The 20,859-nt window shown below is 35.6% G+C and overlaps 1 protein-coding gene across 1 annotated transcript in view; it reads right to left on the bottom strand.

Annotated features, from left to right (window-relative positions):
- The window catches only part of LOC117199012 (doublecortin domain-containing protein 1-like), a 105,821-nt gene that overhangs the window by 22,891 nt on the left and 62,071 nt on the right, over positions 1-20,859 (bottom strand). Inside the window, exons 8-9 of the mRNA XM_049713819.1 lie at positions 11,921-12,055; positions 9,292-9,410 (exon numbers count right to left, since the gene is read on the bottom strand). Of these exons, the coding sequence (XP_049569776.1) occupies positions 9,292-9,410; positions 11,921-12,055 (254 nt within the window). The remainder of the gene's footprint in view (positions 1-9,291; positions 9,411-11,920; positions 12,056-20,859) is intronic.

The following is a 20,859-nucleotide window of genomic DNA, read 5'->3' as shown; positions in this document are numbered from 1 at the left end:
TAAGACCTAAATGGGAAGAAAAGTAAATTCAAAAACCCATAACTGAAAGATTAACATTGAAATAAGGAAGACAACAAAGATTACCAGACAGGTAGTAGAGATAAATGAAGCAGGCTAGAGCTAACGTGAGGGCTGCTACTAGGAATGGTGGAGAACAGAGCAAACTGGAGGGTATGTGTTCCATCCAAAGGAGGAATCTGTTCCTGTATTTTTGGTGTCATAAGAGAACGGAAGTTCAGTGTTGCACATTCTGATTTTTTCAAGAAAGGCCAGTAGTATGTAATTTTTGTGTGTGAAATCTCCCTATTTCTATATGCTCATAACTAATTAAAAATATTATAATAATGTGCAGATCAAACAAAGTCTACGGGTCCCTAGTTTTTACTCTCTATAATCAAAACTCTGTGTGGAGATGGATGTGTGTGTGTGTGTGTGTGTGTGTGTGTGTGTGTGTGTGTTGCTTCAATTACCAATAGTTTATGAATTTAACACTAAAGGCTAGATCCTACAATCCACATTCTTTAAAAATGAAGCAAAATCAAGATTAAATGATGGCCTAAAAAAATGTTTGATTCAATTGGTTTATCTAATTGATGTCCCAAATATCTTTTAGAAAGAAGCATCTTTGATCTTGAGGTTTACGATTTTTATAATTTTTATGATTTTGAGATCAACTGATAATGACATTGATTTGTCTTTCATTCACTCATGGTCAGATACACATCACAGAAAAAATATTAAAAAGACAAATATGTGCAAGCACTTGCTATATTGAATAAGGATAAGATGAGTGACACCAAATGAGACATAACTGAACTAATGAGGCATGATATGTTTACAATATTCTTTGTGAGTTGTCAGGTTGCTACTTTAAGTGCTAGTTCTATTATTTTTAGCATATAAAAGGCAATGTCTTAATTCATAGCTTTTGTTAAAATCACAGTATACTACTTGGGAGAACAGGAAAAAAATTTTGTCTCTAAAAGTTGCTGTCACACGAGGATATTTATTGTTATATAATGAAATATGGTTGTATTAAAAAAAATAAACCACACAGGCACTTCAGATGCTCTGGAAAAGATAAACATATTCAAAAGTATATACCCAGAGGGGAGTGAGCTCTAAAAATCCTGGCCCTTAGATTTTGTTTCTCAGATAAAGGCAAGTTGCATCAATTTTCCTGCCCATCTTAGCTTCCTCCTTCTCTTCCTTGCTCTCTTCTTTCTTTCATTTCTAAATTAAACCAAATCTTTTCTTGTAAATAGAGATTTTTCAAGTTAATTACTACAGTTTTTTGGGGTTTTTTGTTTTTTTAATCATCTTTTTCCTTTCCCAAGCTCTCTTCTCTACAGGCAACAAGGACATTGAGTTTGTGGCTTCAGTCCCACCCAATTCCATGACAATCCTGGCCAGAGTAGGAAGTAACCTCAGGGACCTATCACCAGAACAGCACTAGCTTCAGTATCCAGTGAGCCCAGGGAAAACCCTGGGCATGAAGAACACGTTCATCAAGCTACATATAACCTTTCCAAACACCTGCCATTTTTACCTAGACTACTGATCACACTGAGTAGTCTTCCCTCACCATTTCCCTGTAAAATAACCACTTAGTTATTCCTTACCCATCATTTTGATTTTTGTTTGTTTTTTCCTCAGGTTTTTTATTTTTTTGTACTTTCTAAAAACAACTTTATTGAGAAGTAACTGACAATATTATAAAATATTATACAATTGACAGGCACATATTTAAAGTGTAAAATTTGCTAAGTTTTGAAACATGTCTACACATGTTAAGGCACCACAACAATCAAGATAATGAACGTACATCCATATCCATCACCCCCCAAAAATCGCCCCCAAAGCTTCCGTGTGACCCTTTGTAATCACGTCCTCCTGTCCCTCCCCACCTTCCTATCTCCAGGCAAACACGGATCTTCTTCCTAGATTAGTTAGCACTTCCTAAAGTTTTATATAAATGGAATCAAACAATATATATGCTTTACAGGTTTTGTTCCTTTCCCTTAATATAATTATTTTGAGATTCACCCACATTGTTGTGTGAACCAAGAGTTAGCTCCTTTTTATTGCTAAATAATATTTTCTATATGATACACCACAATTTATCTATTCACCTATGGATGGACATTTTGGTTGTTTCCAGTTTTTCCTTTTGGCTTTAGAAATAAAGCTGCTATAAACACCCATGTACAAGTCTTCATAAGGACACATGCTTTCATATCCCTTGAATAAATTTCTCATAGTGGCTGGGCAATAAGGTACAGACATGTACCTGTATATATGTGTGTGTGTGTATGTATATATATATACACACACACACCTGTATGTACCTATATATGTATATTATACATATACACACCTATACGTGTATATTTTAGGAAAGTATCAATTGTTTTCCAAAGTTACTGAACCATTTATATTTCTACCAACAATGTTGAAACCATGTACCAACTATGAGAGTTACAGTTATTCCACATCTTCACCAGCACTCAGTATGGTCAGCATTTTAAACACTGGACCTTCTATTACATATGTAGTGGTACTGCATTTTAGGTGTATTTTGCATTCCCCTAATGATTAGCATCTTTTCATATGCCAACCATATATTTTCCTTGTTACAGTATTTGCCCAAATCATTTATCTGCCCATGTTTTCTTGAGTTGTGTGTATTTTTCAAATATATATTATTTGAAAATATTTCTCCTTGTGTATAGTTGGTCTTGTCATTCTCTTACAATGTCTTCCAAAGAGCAGAGACTTAATTTTAGTGAAGTCCAATTTATCAATTTATATTTTTGTGGATCATGCTTTTGATGTTATATCTAAGAAAGTTTGACTAATACAAGATCAAAAATATTTTCTCCTATGTTTTTGTCTAAAATATTCAGTTTTAGTTTTTACATTTTAAACCTATAATCCATTTTGAGTTAATTACTGTTTATCATATGACATATGGATCAAAGGGTTTTTTTGCATATGTATATCCAATTGTTCCATCACTGTCAAAAAATAAATCCTTTCTCCACTGAATTTCTCTTGCAATTTCATCAAAAATCAATTGACCATATATGTGTGGATCTATTTCTGGATGATCAATTCTATTGATCTAATTGTCTACTTTGGTGCCAACAGCACACCATTTTTCACAGGTATCATTTTATAATAAGTCGAGGTCAGGTCATTTTTTTCTTCTTTTTGAAAATTGTTTTGCCTACTTTAGGTCCTTTGCTTTTCTATATGGATTTTAAAATCATCTTGATAGCTTTTATAAATGAGCATGCTGGGCTTTTTATTGAGATTGCATTAAATCTATAGATCAATTTGAGGAGAATGGACATCATAACTATGTAGTCTTTCAATCCATGAACACAGTATATCCCTGCATCTATTTAGGTCTTCTTTAATTTTACTCAGCAATGTTTTGAAGTTTTCAATAACCAAGTCTTGTACATATTTTATCTGATTCATATTTAAGTATTTCATACTTTTGATGTTATTGTAATTGGTATTTTAAAATTTCTAAAATTGTTCCTAGTACATAGGAATACAAGTAATATATATATTGATTTCAAGCTCTCAAACTCGCTAAACCCATTTATTAATTCTAGAAATTTTTTGTTGGTTACATAGGATATTCTACATAGATAATCACACCATTTGAAAATAAAGATAGTTTTACTTCTTCAGTTCGTATCAGACGTCCTTTTTTTCTTTTCCTTTTCTTGTTATAGTGGCTAAAGGCTTCCACGCAATGCTGAATAGGTGAGAATGAACAAATTTGTCTTGTTCCTGACTTTAGGAGGAACCATTTGCTCTTTCATCATTAAGTATGATGTTAGATGTAGGTTTTTCATAGATGAGCTTTGTCATACTCATAAAGTTCCCTTCTATTCAGCTTTCCAAAAGTTTTCATTAGGAGGGGATGCTGGCTCTTGTTAAAAGATTTTTCTATACCAATTTGATGTTCATGATTTTTTCCTTTTCAGTCTGCCAATATGGTGATTTACATTGATTGATTTTCAAATGTTAAATCAACTTTACTTTCCTGGGGTAAGCCCAACTTGATCACGATATATTATCTTTTTTATATATTATTGTATTCAATTTGTTAAAATGTTAATTTTTTTTTGTATTTATGTTCACGAGGGATATTGGTCTATGATTTTCTTTTCCTGTAATGTCTTTTTGCCTGTTTTTTGTTATCAGAGTAATGCTGCCTCACAGGATGAGCTGGGAAGTATTCCATCTTCTTCTATTTTCTGTGTGAGAATATGGAGAACTGGCATTATTTTTTCGTAAAATGTTTGGTAGAATTCCCCAGTGAAGCTAGCGAAACCATCTGGACCTGAGGTTTTCTTTGTGGGAAGGTTTTCAACTAAAAATTTAATTTCTTTAAGAGATATACGACTATTAAGTTACCTATTTCTTCTTGAGTAGACATTGGTAGTTTGTGCCTTTTAAGGGATTGGTCCTTATCACCTCAGTTGGCAAATCTATTGGCACATCTTTGTTCAGAATATTCCCTATTATTCCTTTAATAACTGTGTGATATCAACTCTCTCATTCCTGATACTGGTAATTTGTGTCCTTTCACTTTATTCCCTGAACAGTCTGGCTAGAGGTTTATCAGTTTCTTTGATCTTTAAAACAAAAACAAAAACAAAAACCCAGCTTTTGGTTTTCTTGATTTTTCTCTTTTTTCCTGTCTTCTATTTCATTGCTATCCACTCGAACTTTTACTATTTTCTGTCTTCTGATTACTTTGAGTTTGATTTGCTCTTCGTACTCTCGTTTCCTAAAATGGAAGCTGAGGTCACTGATTTGATGTCATTCTTCTTTTCTTACATATGCATTTATATAAATTTCCTTCTAAGAACTTCAGTAGCATCCCACAGTTTTTAATATGTGTTTTCATTTTCATTCAGTTCAAAATACTTGCTAATTTCCATTTTGATACCTTCTTTGCTCCATGAGTTATTTAGAAATGTGTTACTTTTGTCCAAATATTTGGGGGTTTTCCAGAAAGCTATCTGCTATTTTTTTATTTAAGTATAGTTTATTTACACTGTTGTGTTAATTTCTGCTGTACAGCAAAGTGATTCAGTTATACATATATACATTCTTTTTTATGTTCTTTTCCATTATGGTTTATCACAAGGATATTAAATACAGTTCCCTGTGCTATACGGTAGGACCTTGTTGTGAAAGCTATCTGCTATGGATTTCTAATATAACTCCATTATGGCCAGAGAACGTTTATAATACTTAAATTCTGTTAAGGTATTGAGACTTGTTTTATAGCTAGAATATAGTCCATTCTGTTTAATATACTGTTACTTTAAATGAATATGTCTTTTTGTTATTGAGTGCATTCTTCTATAAGTATCAACTAGGTCAAGTTGATTGATAGTGTTGTTCTAGTCTTCTGTATCCTTACAGATTTCTCCTCACTTGTTCTATTAATTATTGAAATAGGATATTGTTATTTCTGACTACAGTTGTAGATTTTTCTCTTTTTCACAGCAGTTCTATCGGCTTTCACTTCATGTATTTTGAAGCTGTGCTATGAGGTGAACAAACATATAGGATTGCTAAGTCTTCTTGATGAACTAATCCCTTAATCATTATGAAGTGACCCTCTTTATCCCTGGAATATTCTTTGCACTGAAGTCTACTTTGTCTGATATTAATTTAGTCATTCTGGCTTTCTTTGGATTAGTTTTATCATTGCATACATTTTTCATGCATTTACTTTTAACCTATTGTGTCTTTATATTTAAAGTAGGTTATTGGGACTTCCCTGGTAGCACAGTGGTTAAGAATTCACCTCCCAATGCAGGGGACACAGGTTCGACCCCTGGTCAGGGTACTAGATCCCACGTGCATGGCACAACTAAGAGTTCACATGCCACAACTAAGGAGCCCACCGGCCGCAACTAAGACTTGGCACAATGCAAAATAAATAAATAAAATAAACAAAATTTTTAAAAATGGATTTTAAAAAAGTGGGTTATTTGTAGGTCAGCATATAGATGGATCTTGCTTTTTTATCTAATCTGACAGTGCCTGACTTTTAAATGGGGTGTTTAGATTATTTACATCTAATGCAATTATTAACACATGGGTTTAAATCTACAATCTTGTTATTTATTCTTTGTCCTGTTTTTTGTTTCCCTTTCCATCTTTACCTGTCTTCTTTCACATTAACTGAGTATTTTTTAATTATTTCATTTTATCAACTTTTTTGGCTTGTTAGACATATAACTCTTTGTTATATTATTTTAGCTTCAGGATCCCTCATAAACAACTTTAATTTACCAGTCTACTTTCAATTGATATCATACCACTTGACAAATATAGTATAAGAACTTTTCTTCAGGCTTCCCTGGTGGTGCAGTGGTTGGGAACCCGCCTACCAATGCAGGGGACATGGGTTCGAGCCCTGGTCCGGGAAGATTCCCACATGCCGTGGAGCAACTAAGCCCATGCACCACAACTACTGAGCCTGCACTCTAGAGCCCACGTGCCACAACTACTGAGCCTGCATGCCACAACTACTGAAGCCCACACGCCTAGAGCCTGTGCTCCACAACAAGAGAAGTCACTGCAATGAGAAGCCCATGCACCGCAACAAAGAGTAGCCCCTGCTCGCTGCAACTAGAGAAAGCCTGTGCACAGCAACAAAGACCCAACGCAGTCAAAAATAAATTAATTAATTTTTTTAAAAAAGACCCTTTCTTCCATTTCTCTTATTGGCATTTGTACGGTTGCCTTCATATATTTTATATCTACATGTTTTTATCTCCATAATAAAATTATTATTTTTTTGCTTTAAACAATAAATTATATTTTAAAGAAACTTAATAAGAAATGAGGTCTTTATATTGCCTATGTAGTTATTATTCCCAGTGCTCTTCATTTTCATCTGATACCATTTTTCTTCTGCTTGAAGGACTTCCTTAAACATTTTTTGTTCTGTAGGTCTGCTGGTGACAAATTCTTTCAGTTTGTGAATAATATCTGAAGTCTTTATTTTGCCTTAATATTTGAAAGATATTTTCATTGGGAGATGATTTCTATACTGACAGGTTGGGTTTTTTTTTCTTTTAGTTTTTAAAGATGTTCTTCCACTTTCTTCTCACTCTTATTGTTGCCAACAAGAAATCTGCTGTCAGTCTTATCTTTATTCCTCTTGTAAATAATAGATATCTTCCTCTCTGTGTACTTATAAGATTTTTCTCCTTATCACTAACTTTAAGCAGTTTTATTACGATTTTCCTTGGTTTCTTTTCTCTGTGTTTCTTGTGCTTAGAAGTTGAACTTCTTGGATGTGTGGGTTATAGTTTTCACAAAATTTGGAAATTTTTCAGACATCATTTCTTCCAATATTTTTCTGTTCTCCGCTTCTTCCCTTCAGAGACTCTAATTATTCAGAGATTAGGCCATATGAAGCTTTCACATCGCACTGATGCTGTGTTCATTTTTTTTTTCAATATATTATTTTTTCTTCTCTGGCTTTCAATTGTGAATAGTTTCTATTGCTATCTCTTCAAGTTCACTAATACTTTCTTCCACAGTGTCTAATCTGCTATTAGTCGCATTCAGTATATTTTTCATGTCATACATTGCAGTTTTCATACCTAGAAATTTGATTTGAGTCTTTTTCTATCTTCTATGTCTCTATTTAACATGTTCATTCTTTCCTCTAGCTTCTTGAATATATGGAATACAATAATAACAACTGTTTAATGACATGAGTATTAATTCTATAATCTGCATCATTTCTGGGGCAGTTACAATTGATAGATTTTTCTCTTTATTGTAACTCTGGACTAAGTGAGCTGAAGTATCTCTGTCTCCGTGTCCCATGGTTTGCCTTTGTCATTATTGCAAGTTGACACTTTGTGTGTTTCCAGTTTACAGCATTGACTCTGCCCCAGAAATCTTTCTTATTACCTACTCCAAATATAGCACCACATCAACTGGGACTTGCTTTGAGTTTGTTTGCCCCTTCTTGGGAACTGTGTGTTTAGGACTCTACTAGCACTGGCCAGCTTGTGAGATAGCAAGCTACTGTCTCCCTCATCCTTCTGCCTGGGTTTCTCAATTAATGTACGCTACTCATTCACTGAGGTATCTACTACCACACTTGGCACTCACTGGCAGTTGTTTGACTGGATTTTGGCCTACAGACTGTGTAGTTTTGTGGCCAAGAGTGACTTATAGATTATGGTTACTTAATTTTTGCATTCCGCCCCAACTGCTTAGTAGCTATGACCTCAAGTAAGTGATTAACACCTCTATATTTCAATTTCCTCACCCATAATGATAGTAACAACACCTACCTTATCAGGTCGTTGTTAAGAGTACATGTAACAATGTGGTATAGAGAAATCAAAATAGTGTCTGTCTCGATTTGCTGTTGTCACTGTTAGAGTAAGAATTCTAGACTCTAGAGATCTGACTCTGTAGATTACATTCCCAGCCATTATGTAATGTTCTAATGCCTTTTGGACAGTCTGCTTTGCATGTTAGAGAAAATTTCCCTTCTGTATTTGTGGCTGAGCCAGTTTCTCTGGTGCCTAAATGCCCTTGTTCTGCTTTCAGCCCTAAGCACATCGCAAATGTCTATCCAGCCAGAAGTAGTTGGCTAATAGCTTTCTAAGTCTTGAAGTACAACAGGACTTGTTTTTGTCAACACTAGGTAAAATCAAAAGACAAATGAAAAAGAAAAAAGAAAGCATTTAGGAAAGGTAAATCACCTTTCTTCCTTATTGCTAATTTTTTCTTCTAAATCTATTTTTAATTTTATCTTACCAAGTCAGAGAAAAACAAACAGGAATGGCACTTTTGGTACCTTACAAGCCAGCAATTTTTTGTCTCCTTGATTTTTCTTTCACTGTTCAATATTTCACATTCAGAAGATGGAGAAAAGGTTAGGAATACATATAGAACATTAAATTTTTAAATTAATAACCAAAATGGATATAAAGAAAGGAGTTTCAATAATTATAGAGTAAAGCAGCAGCTTGTCTAAAACACAGATACATACTGAACACCAACTTTTCACTTCTAAAAATATCTAAGAAACACTATCAAACTAAGTGGTATATACTTTCAAGCTTATTTTAGAAAAATTAATATTGATATTTTGAAAACAAATTTAAAACCTAATGAAATTTCCATCTAAGCCAGGAAGCATCATGATCTGACTGCTTGGGAATCTTGAAATTAACATTTCTTGTTTTGAGGTAAATGGCTCATAAACATTACCTTTTCTGTAGGATTAACTTGTATCCTTCTAGTGATGTTCCCTCAGTGGCCTTGACTCTGACTGGATGACCAATAGCTAGGCAGCCCTGAGTTATCGCTCGGCTCAGGATCATTCCAGTCTTCCAATGAATAGAGAAGGGGGAGAAAGGTCTAAATAAGTTAAAAGAACCAGAAAATTCAACAATGTGTCACAAATAGTGAGGTCATTATGCCTGGATAAACCCGGATATTAACAGTTGCCAAAAGTGAAACACTACCCACAACTTAGCAGTCAGTGAGCCCTGCTCAGAATCAGTGATGTTCTGTCGGACAAGGGTGGCATTTTACAGTTCAGTGCAAAATAAAACAGACCTTGATATCTTCATCTGTCCTTTTTTTCTGTGCGTATTTCACAGTGCAGCAATTTGGGGCCCATCACGTGTCACTTGTTATACTTATAACTACAGAGCTTACTTGAAATATGTATGCACAGAAAAAAAAGAGTGCAGTGAACTGAAAAGACTGAAACAAATCCTTAACCTTTGTACCAATTAAAAGTTTTACTCTGGGTCTAAATACCATGGGTTAAGCATTTTAAGGTGGTTTATGAACTGCTTTTGTTTTAAATGTTAGGATTCTCAGATAAGGAAATTGATTGAGAACATTGTTTGAATGGCCATTTAACAATTTTCTTACTTAGTGAATCAACACAGCATTTTAAATAAGTGACAACCACTTAGGAATTTATTTACACATATTGAGGATTTATGTCATGGAAACTTCTCTGTTAAGAACAGGTAAAATGATTTATTTTGAAAAAAAGGATAGAACTCTAAACCTTAAAAGATTTTCAAAATTGTTTTCTTTTAGCATGTGACTTTTATTTCTCACGTTTTTGTTGTGTGGAAAAGAACTACACAATGACTTAGGAAAAATATATTTTTCTAAATTTTTGTTCTAATAAGCCCTGAATGGAATCCTCTTTTGAACATGCCTGTCTATACAGAAAGGGAACTCCTTGGGGTAAGAAAAAAGAATCACCACTTATTAAGCACTTTTTGTATACCAGATTGTACGCTTGAACTTCACACAAATTTTCTCATTTAATCACCACAGCAACTGTGCAAGACAGGTGTGACTAACTTTATTTTATATATAAGAAAACTGTAGTTCAGTGCAGCTAAGTAACTTTCCCAAGGTCACACAAAGGATTCTAATTCTGATCTATCTAACTCCAAAACTCATACTCTTTGCATCAAGCATTTCAATTAGTTTAGGAAAATTTTTAGACAAGTACAGGTTTTCTGATATCATGAAATTCTATGAACAGATACCATAGAATTACAGAATATGAGATCTGGGAAAATAACCTTCCATATCAACTGGTCCAACTCTTTTACCAGAAGACTAAGGCCCAGATACGGTATGTGACTTACTTGAGGTCACATAAATGTTCAGTGGCAGTCCTAAAACTAAAACACTTCCATCAGTGCTCATAAATTGGTCAGATACAGAGCAGTGTTTTATATTACAGTGAAATGTCATAAGTTTTGAAGTCAGACAGACCAAGAATCTTTCCTCTACCAGCTACTAGCTTCAGTTTTTTCAGCTGTATAATGAAAACCTGCATAGTTTTTATAAGATTAAATGAGATAATAAATGTGTATAAGATGCTTAGCATACGTTTAACAAAATGGCAGATATTATTACTAAATCAGAAATAAAACGCAGCTTAGGGCTAGTAGTTAATAGAGTCTCCAGGTTGGAAGCAGATTTAAGAAATATCTAATCTCATTCTGCCTTTGTCTATGAAGTGAATAATATTTCTTAGTACCTTTGTGTCTTAGTTACTCTATATTTTTGTTTTTAACTCCCAGAAAAGCAAAAATAAAAGTTAAGGGCAATCCAAAATTTCATATGAGAAAATAGTTTCAATCTCTCCTACCCCCTAAACTAAGTAGCAGCAAACTTGCCTGGGTGACTCTGCACCCATGGAAGTGCTAAAAAGAAGCAAAAATAGTCTCCAGGGAGGGGGCAAAGGGAGGCACAAGAAGGGTAGATATAAGCTGTACCATCTCTTTCCAGACGTAAATATTTGGTGGCAATTACAAAACGTCTTTCAATAGCAAGAGGGAAGAGGAGAACAATTATATGTTCTCAGTTTAAATCTGATTCAATAGTATAAGAATAAAGTTAAAAAAAATAGTGCCAATACACAGGAATAAAATATGTTAGGCATTGTTCACATTTTATACTCAGTGATTTCTTTTAAAACTATCCTTACTAAGACCATATGCCATCACTATACGGTGCTAATCCACCAAGCTCTGCGAACCTCAACAATGAAGACTAAGGAGCGGAAGCAAATGAGATTCAGACAGATCTCATGAAAATGGTGAGTCTGTAGAGTATACCTAAGCTCTGCGCTAGGTTTAAATACATTCTGCAGTATTAACTAATCAGCACGTCTAAAACTGAGTTGAATGCTCACGTCGGGGTCCTCCGCACTAGACAAACCAGAGCACAGATTCATGACAGTCAACAACCGATATGCTTTCACTTGCATGCTTGTGTGCACGAGGGCATCAGGAACTGGAGCAGCACAGTGAGCCCAGGAAGTTACTTAGGGAGAACAGACATTCTTGGATACCTTTGTGATCAGCCACACACTGGCTGCAGGCCACAGGGTGGATGGTGCTATGTGAGTCCCACTGCTCTCTTCACCACTTGAGAAATTCCGCTTTCTGATGGAAACAGAGGCATGAAGGACAATATTGGGGTTCACCTATACCATGAGGAGAAGCATGTTTTTAACTTACAGTCTGAAAGTTAACCTTCCTCAACATACTTAACCAAAATAATCTAGAACATTATGTTTCTGATTGAGAAGGTCTCTTTTGAAACAGTAGTGTTCAATTCAATTAATATTTGTCGGGCACCAGCTCTGATAGGGAAGGCCCCGGACTGTGTGGTATGGGATATGATAAAACATTTTTCCTGCCCTAAATAAACTTACAACTGTAGAGGCGATAACACACACAATTTCATGTTAAGCTCCATATGTTTGATTAAATAGTGCTATAGTATGCAAAGAATGGTAGGCTCATTTCTGCAGGAGCAACAAAAAGTGAAGCATCTTGAAAGAGGTAACAACCGGACCAGGCCTTGAAGGATGAAAACAGTTTGACAGGAATAATGAAGAATAAAAAGGTATTCCAAGCAAAGGAAAATAGTATAATCAACGCACCTTAGGATTTATTGGTAGTCTCAAAAGGTAAATCTGGCCAAACTTAGAAGGCATCAAGTGTAAGGCTATGGAGTTAGGTGTCAGGAGGGCTTTCAAGCTTTCAAGCAAAAGGTACTGGATTACAGAAGATTTAGAAAGGTTGACCTGACAAGTGTAAACGTAATGGATTGCAGAATGGAGAGATCAAATGCAGGGAGAACAGTTGAGAGTTTGTACAACCTCATAAGAATAAAAGGACAGGAGCTGAGACTTCAGTGACAGTTGTGGGAACGAATGGGAGGGGGCCGACTGGGGAGACACTGTATCTCTATCCCATGTGTTTAATCAGATGACAAACGCCAAACGTATTGTGCACCTTCTAGCGTTTCTCACTTAGACCTGATTGTCAAATTAACAGTCATTCATGTCATCTGTCAGAATTCTACTCCTTCATATTTAATAAACTTTATCTCCTAACTTGTATGATCACTTTCCCTGAATAATCATGCTAACTTTTAAAGTGCTAATCCTTATTTGTATAGGATTATGGGAATATGCCAACTTATGCTTTAAACTTAGTAAATGATGTTGCTTCAATATCAGTTAAAATCCTTTTCAAATATTGAAAAGTCTATTCTAAATCTTTGCTAATCCTAGATATTTGTTGAGTAGCAAATGATTTTTTAAAAAAACAAAAGTTAAATAATAATTTAAAAGGTAATGTTTTACAAGTGTGAACAGGCAATAACAAAAGGGTATGACCAATATATTTGATAATTATTCTATAATTATCTATAATTATTCTACAATGGAAGATAGTTACTTCTCTAGAGAAGAAAATGTCATATGACTCCTATATGTGAAAATAAAATTTTAAAAATACAGCGACCCCACCACATAAGCAGATTTGATTTACAGCTCTTTGATTGTGTATTCCCCAGTTAGCCAGTAGTGACTGATTCTGGAGGGGAATCCCCCGCAGTTTCTGAACAATGGTAAACTATATTCTACTAATCCATCCACCACAGGACACGGCATTTAAAGTAGCACTCTTAGTCAACCTCCTAACTCCAAGTTGCCATCACACTCACAACTCTCCTCTGAAACTGGGAAGAAGATTGTTTTGACTGGAATGTCAGACAGAAGAATCGTACTGCCAACTGCTTCTTTGTACAGCACCTGCTGCCAGTGCCTAAATTCTTGTTATCTCCACAACATGGTTTAATCTTTTAACAGTTGGCTTATTGGTGAAGAGCGAAGGGGTCCTTTGTGTCTGTCTTGGGTTGGCACCCAGTATTAACAGCATGCTGTTCTCTGAGAGATATTTTGCTGGACGGTTCCCAAGTGATTCCACATAGACCAGACAGAGCCAGGCCCACTAACTCAGCTTCATTTCACGTTACTAAAAAAGAAAAATCCTGCCAAGTCTGGGGTTCTAACACACTTAAAACTGACAATGGCCATTAAATTCTCTTCATGATGTCACTTTCCTTTTTCTTTTTAATTTAATCTGATAGCTTTGTTTTAGATCAAATGTTTAGGAAGGTGGGGGAGATAAAAATTGGAATTCAGAAAAGAAAAGTGCTCCGACAACCTGCAACATAATATGCCATGTGTGTCTCTGAGTGTGTGTGTGTGCACATGTGTGTGTACATGTGTGCATTCACGGGCATGTGTATAAAAGCATTTATGTTGAGACAGGTCTCCAAATATATACCATAATGTATGTCATTAGAAAACCTTTTTAAGTCCTGTTGAGAATCAAAACAAGAAGCTTTCTTTTATTGTTTTGAATACCTATATACATAGCTTCCTTTAAATGACCATTATGATTTTGCTTGTCTGAAAAAACTGTGCCGATACAGACGATGCCAGTGATAAAAAAGATGCACACATGTACTGGGCCCGTTAAAGCTTCTTGTTTAATTTTCTTTCTCCAAATCACCAATGAACGTGGAGTAGACTTCAATATTCCTGTGCAATTTCAAAGTAATAAGGTCTTTTCCTACAGATCTACTGAGGAGCAAAATATAAGACAATGACATTTTTCTTGAAAGAAGGAGCTCATAGACCACAACCTTCATTCTAAACAACTTGTTTACTACACAGAAACTTTCTAAGGTTTTTCCTTTTGACAGTAATTTTAGGACCAAGTTAAATAATTTACTATACAAATTAAAATCATACCTACAAGAAATGTTCTACAATCTCTTTCCTCATGTCCCTGATATTCACTCTTATTGTTTCCATTCTCTAAATCTATAGCTGATCAATCCACCCACCTCTAAGACCAAGAACTGGAAAAGTTGGGAAAGCAGAAAATATTAGCGAGAACCTAATTATGCAACCAAACAAGGGAAAATATCTAGGATCTAGGTGTGCAGTCCTCAAATAGATTCCAACTCTTGGCCTAAAAATAAGGAAGGGACTTGCAGTTTCATTTAAAGTTCTGTGTCCTATTCTAATGTCAATCAGTTCAAAATTTAAATTAAAATTTTTTATTTACTCCAGTACAAATTATGTGTAGGAAATATTATTTCTTGAGGACTTGCTCTCCAAAGAAATAGGACAGTAAAGAATCGTTTGCCTTTTCCTAGCCTCCTTTGTGACATACAGAGTAATATATTCTGCTAGCATCCATGACTGCTTAATTTACAAGTAAACTTGTAACAAACATGCCATAATTCTAAAATCATAACTTGGTGTTTTTCTTACTGTTTCCATACCAAAAGTTGTCACTAATGTGCTGCTTATGTCTGATCATACTAAAAGGATAGGATCGAAATCAGTTTCCTTTTCATTTTGACAGAATATATGACCTGCCAGACACCGGAGTATATTTTTCTGCTATATTTTCCCACAACCAGGTATTCCTCAAGCTATTCTTCTCATGAATCTTTTTTCTTTTATATTAACTACCATGAAGTTTGTCTCTCACCCACTTCATGGAAACATATAATTTTATTTCCTGTAAACTAGAGCAATGTAAAAATGTTGCCAATTTATGTAACAATAGAACGAAAGATGTATTCACCAAAATTCTCCACTTGTAGTAGATTCCAAATCTTTTTTTAGAAATGGATAAAAGAGCAACAGGTTGTAATTGTCAGGGTTATATCTGTCTTCCACATTACTAATAAGGATTATATGTTCCAAATTTTTCTCTGTAGGAAGGGTTTTACTTGTCAATACGAGATTTAAAAGAACAGTCAAGGGTTGGGCACTGATATCTCTATCTCAAGCCAATTTTAAAACATATGCATCAGGAATATCAGCTTTTGCTCCCTCCTCTCTATCCCTGTTGTAATTCTCTTAGTGCCTTCTATACTGCCATGAGGATCAAGATTCTACAATAAAATTCCCTGTGGACATCCATCACCTCTGCCTGAATCTCTCTTTAAAAGTGCTCCTTTTCAGGTTATTAAATTGCCATTTCCAATGTACTGATCACCTCTCTATATAATCGGAGGCATTTTTCTGAAAGGATTTCAAAGGTTTCATAGCTAAGGGGCCATTTTTCTTTGAAAGATTCTCTTTACTATCCAGTTTATCAAATCTTTGCTTTCTTATACCACTATTCTGAGTAGACTGAAATTTTACTCAAAAAAGATTTCTTCTAAAAATACAATAGTGTATAAACTTTTAGGATGAGGTGTTTTCTCACTTTCACTGAATCATTAGAATGAATTAATAGTGATAAAATAACTGTGGATTCTTATTCTCTCATTTTTCAACATTAGAAAATATAGTTTTACTAAGTTCTACTTTGGCTTAAAATCAAAGAGAGAATCCTTTCTTGTTCTTTTCCTCTGACAACTCTCCACTATACATTTTCCCCCGCCCCAGGTCTGACCTGCTTTCTATTGAATGAGTTAATTAACTAGTGAATTCAATTCCATTTAGCTAACTCTGAGTATCTAGATACTGCGACAGAGACAAGAATGATCAGAATGCCCTTTGCCCTCTAGGTATTTCTAATCTGAAGGGCAGGGGTAGGAGGATAAGATAAGGACCTCCTGAGATATTTTCCCAGCACAGGATCAAATAAGATCTTGTCTCTGCTTGAATATTTCCAGCGGCTCCTTGTTTTCTACAAAACATCCAGCTGAATTAAGACCCTTTATGATATTGAGCTGCAAGAGCTGCTTGTATATTTTGGAGATTAACCCTTTGTCCGTTGATTCGTTTGCAAATATTTTCTCCCATTCTGAGGGTTATCTGTTTGTCTTGTTAAAGGTTTCCTTTGCTGTGCAAAAGCTTTTAAGTTTCATTAGGCCCCATTTGTTTATTTTTGTTTTTATTTCCATTTCTCTAGGAGGTGGGTCAAAAAGGATCTTGTTGTGATTTATGTCAGAGTGTTCTTCCTATGTTTTCCTCTAAGAATTTTATAGTGTCTGGCCTTACATTTAGATCTTTAATCCATTTTGAGCTTATTTTTGTGTATGGTGTTAGGAAGTGTTCTAATTTCATTTTTTAACATGTAGCTGTCCAGCTTTCCCAGCACCACTTATTGAAGAGGCTGTCTTTTCTCCATTGTATATGCTTACCTCCTTTATCAAAGATAAGGTGACCATATGTGTGTGGTTTTATCTCTGGGCTTTCTATCCTGTCCCATTGATCTCTATTTCTGTTTTTGTGCCACTACCATATTGTCTTGATTACTGTAGCTTTGTAGTATAGTCTGAAGTCCAGGAGCCTGATTCCTCCAGCTCCGTTTTTCTTTCTCAAGATTGCTTTGGCTATTCGGGGTCTTTTGTGTTTCCATACAAATTGTGAACTTTTTTGTTCTAGTCCTGTGAAAAATGCCATTGGTAGTTTGATAGGGATTGCACTGAATCTGTAGATTGCTTTGGGTAGTATAGTCATTTTCACAATGTTGATTCTTCCAGTCCAAGAACATGGTATATCTCTCCATCTATTTGTATCATCTTTAATTTCTTTCATCAGTGCCTTATAGTTTTCTGCATACAGGTCTTTTGTCTCCTTAGGTAGGTTTATTTGTAGGTATTTTATTCTTTTTGCTGCAATGGTAAATGGGAGTGTTTTCTTAATTTCTCTTTCAGATTTTTCATCATTAGTGTATAAGAATGCAAGAGATTTCTGTGCATTAATTTTGTATCCCGCTGCTTCACCAAATTCATTGATTAGCTCTAGTAGTTTTCTGGTAGCATCTTTAGGATTCTCTATGTATAGTATTATGGCATCTGCAAACAGTGACACTTTTACTTCTTCTTTTCCGATGTGGATTCCTTTTATTTCTTCTCCTTCTCTGATTGTTGTTACTAAAACTTCCAAAACGATGTTGAATAATAGTGGTGAGAGTGGGCAACCTTGTCTTGTTCCTGATCTTAGAGGAAATGGTTTCAGTTTTTCACCATTGAGAACGATGTTGGCTGTGGGTTTGTCATATATGGCCTTTATTATGTTGAGGTAAGTTCCCTCTATGCCTACTTTCTGGAGGGTTTTTTTATCATAAATGGGTGTTTAATTTTGTCTAAAGATTTTTCTGAATCTATTGAGATGATCATATGGTTTTATCTTTCAGTTTGTTAATATGGTGTATCACATTGATTGATTTGGGTATATTGAAGAATTCTTGCATTCCTGGGATAAACCCCACTTGATCATGGTGTATGATCATTTTAATGTGCTGTTGGATTCTGTTTGCTAGTATTTTGTTGAGAATTTTTGCATTTATGTTCATCAGTGATATTGACCTGTAGTTTTCTTAATATCAAAAAAACAAACAACCCATTCCAAAAATGGGCAGAAGACCTAAATAGACATTTCCCCAGAGAAGATATACAGACTGCCAACAAACACATGAAAAGATGCTCAGCATCACGAATCATTAGAGAAATGCAAATCAAAACTACAATGAGGTATCACCTCACACTGGTCAGAATGGCCATCATCAAAAAATCTACAAACAATAAATGCTGGAGAGGGTGTGGAGAAAAGGGAACCCTCTTGCACTGTTGGGGGGAATGTAAATTGATACAGCCATTATGGAGAACAGTATGGGGGTTCCTTAAAAACTAAAAACAGAACTACCAGATGACCCAGCAATCCCACTACTGGGCATATACCCTGAGAAAACCATAATTCAAAAAGAGTCATGTACCACAATGTTCACTGCAGTTCTATTTACAATAGCCAGGACATGGAAGCAACCTAAGTGTCCATCGACAGATGAATGGATAAAGAAGATGTGGCACATATATACAATGGAATATTATTCAGCCATAAGAAGAAATGAAATTGAGTTATTTGTAGTGAGGTGGATGGACCTAGAGTCTGTCATACAGAGTGAAGTAAGTCAGAAAGAGAAAAACAAATACCGTATGCTAACACATATATATGGAATCTTAAAAAAAAAAAAAAAGGTTCTGAAGAACCTAGGGACAGGACAGGAATAAAGATGCAGACGTAGAGAATGGACTTGAGGACATGGGGAGAAGGAAGGGTAAGCTGAGACAAAGTGAGAAAGTGGCATTGACATATACACACTACCAAATGTAAAATAGATAGCTAGTCGGAAGCAGCCACATCGCACAGGGAGATCAGCTCCATGCTTTGTGACCTCCTAGAGGATTGGGATAGGGAGGGTGGAAGGGAGATGCAAGAGGGAGGGGATAGGGGGATATATGTATACATATAGCTGATTCACTTTGTTATACAGCAGAAACTAACATGACGTTGTAAAGCAATTATACTCCAATAAAGATGTTAAAAAAAAAAGTACACACACACACACACATACACACACACACACACACACACGCACAAAAGACCCTTTATGATATGATACCAACATTCTCAGTGAAATCTACCTTTCTCTCCATTCTACTCTAATGTGACCTAAAATATGCCCAAACTTGGAACACTGTTTGACTTCAAATCATGCAAAAAATGTTGCAAGAGGAACAGCACCAAATTCAAAGTCATTATAAATGGTACGGAATGGATGCAATGGGGGTATCAAAGCCAGAAACATCATATCTGGTTTGGGCATGGTGTTGGGGTAAAGAAAGACTTCATGAAGCAGGCACAAATCAGGTAAGGTTAGAATGATGGGCAGGATTTCAATAAACATTTATTGAATGCTTACTATATGCCAGACAGCATGCTAGGATATGGCACAAGGGTGACAGAGAAGGTGGGGGGTGGTGACAAAGAAAGAGAGGTTGTTGGGCTTCCCTGGTGGTGCAGTGGTTGAGAGTCCGCCTGCCGATGCAGGGGACACGGGTTCATGCCCCGGTCCAGGAAGATCCCACATGCCGCGGAGCGGCTGGGCCCGTGAGCCATGGTCGCTGGGCCTGCGCGTCCGGAGCCTGTGCTCCGCAACGGGAGAGGCCACAACAGTGAGAGGCCCGCGTACCGGAAAAAAAAAAAAAAACAAAAAAACCAAAAAGGTTGAATTCCAGGCAGAGGGACCCACATGGGTATAATAACAGAAATCATGAAGTGCTCAGAAAACAACAAATGAACAATCTAGCTTGGCTAACACCCAAAGAACATATTAGAGAATAGTGAGCCTTGAAAGAGATTACAGCTAACTTTTAAAAATCATTCATCAACATGTACTGTGCACTTGCCCTACATTCAAGACTTTGTTCCAGCACTTGTGAATACAAAGATGAGTAAGACATAAAATCTGTGTAGAAAGAATTATCAATTTAGTGGAGGAGAAAGACACAAATGCAAATGCCGATACCAAACCACAAACTCTAAGAACAATTCTCAAAGGACAATAAGAAGTTCTGAGAACACAAAATAATTCGAGGCTAAATCTCTCTGGAGGATCTGAGAGGGCTTCGTGGAAGAAGAGGAAGTTGAAGAAAGCCTTAAAAAGCAAGGAATGGTAATGGCGGGGGTTGTATCCTAGCAAAGAACAACACATGCCATGGCACAAGTAAAGCAAAGTGTAAAGCATGTAGGGGACCCAATTTATTAGCTCCGACTGTAGCGTTGGCTACAACAAAGATCAAGAAGCGGAGTGGATTGGAAAGACAAGTTGAGAGTTGGGGAAGATTGGAGAAGAATCATGGAGATCAATGAAGGCCAGATGAGGATATGGAAATTTAATAGGCAACAGCCAGGCATACAAGTTTTTGAGCAGGAAGATAATGTTACAGCAAAAAACTAAACAGGAATGTCAACAGGATTGGAACTATGGCAAATAAAACTTAATGTCAGATGAATATAAAAGGCATTATTCCTAGTGCACCATTCAACTTATATTTATTTTCTACATTTGCTCAAAAACAGGATTAGAAATCATTGTTTGTTTTATTCTATTTTTATAATTATACTATTTAGATTCACATGCACTTTGAAACAACTAATATTTTCAGTGTAAA

This window comes from Orcinus orca, chromosome 8, assembly GCF_937001465.1.
Source record: "Orcinus orca chromosome 8, mOrcOrc1.1, whole genome shotgun sequence".
NCBI lineage: Eukaryota > Metazoa > Chordata > Mammalia > Artiodactyla > Delphinidae > Orcinus > Orcinus orca.
Note: the sequence above shows the minus strand (reverse complement) of the source record. Positions and strands in the feature narration are given on the sequence as shown.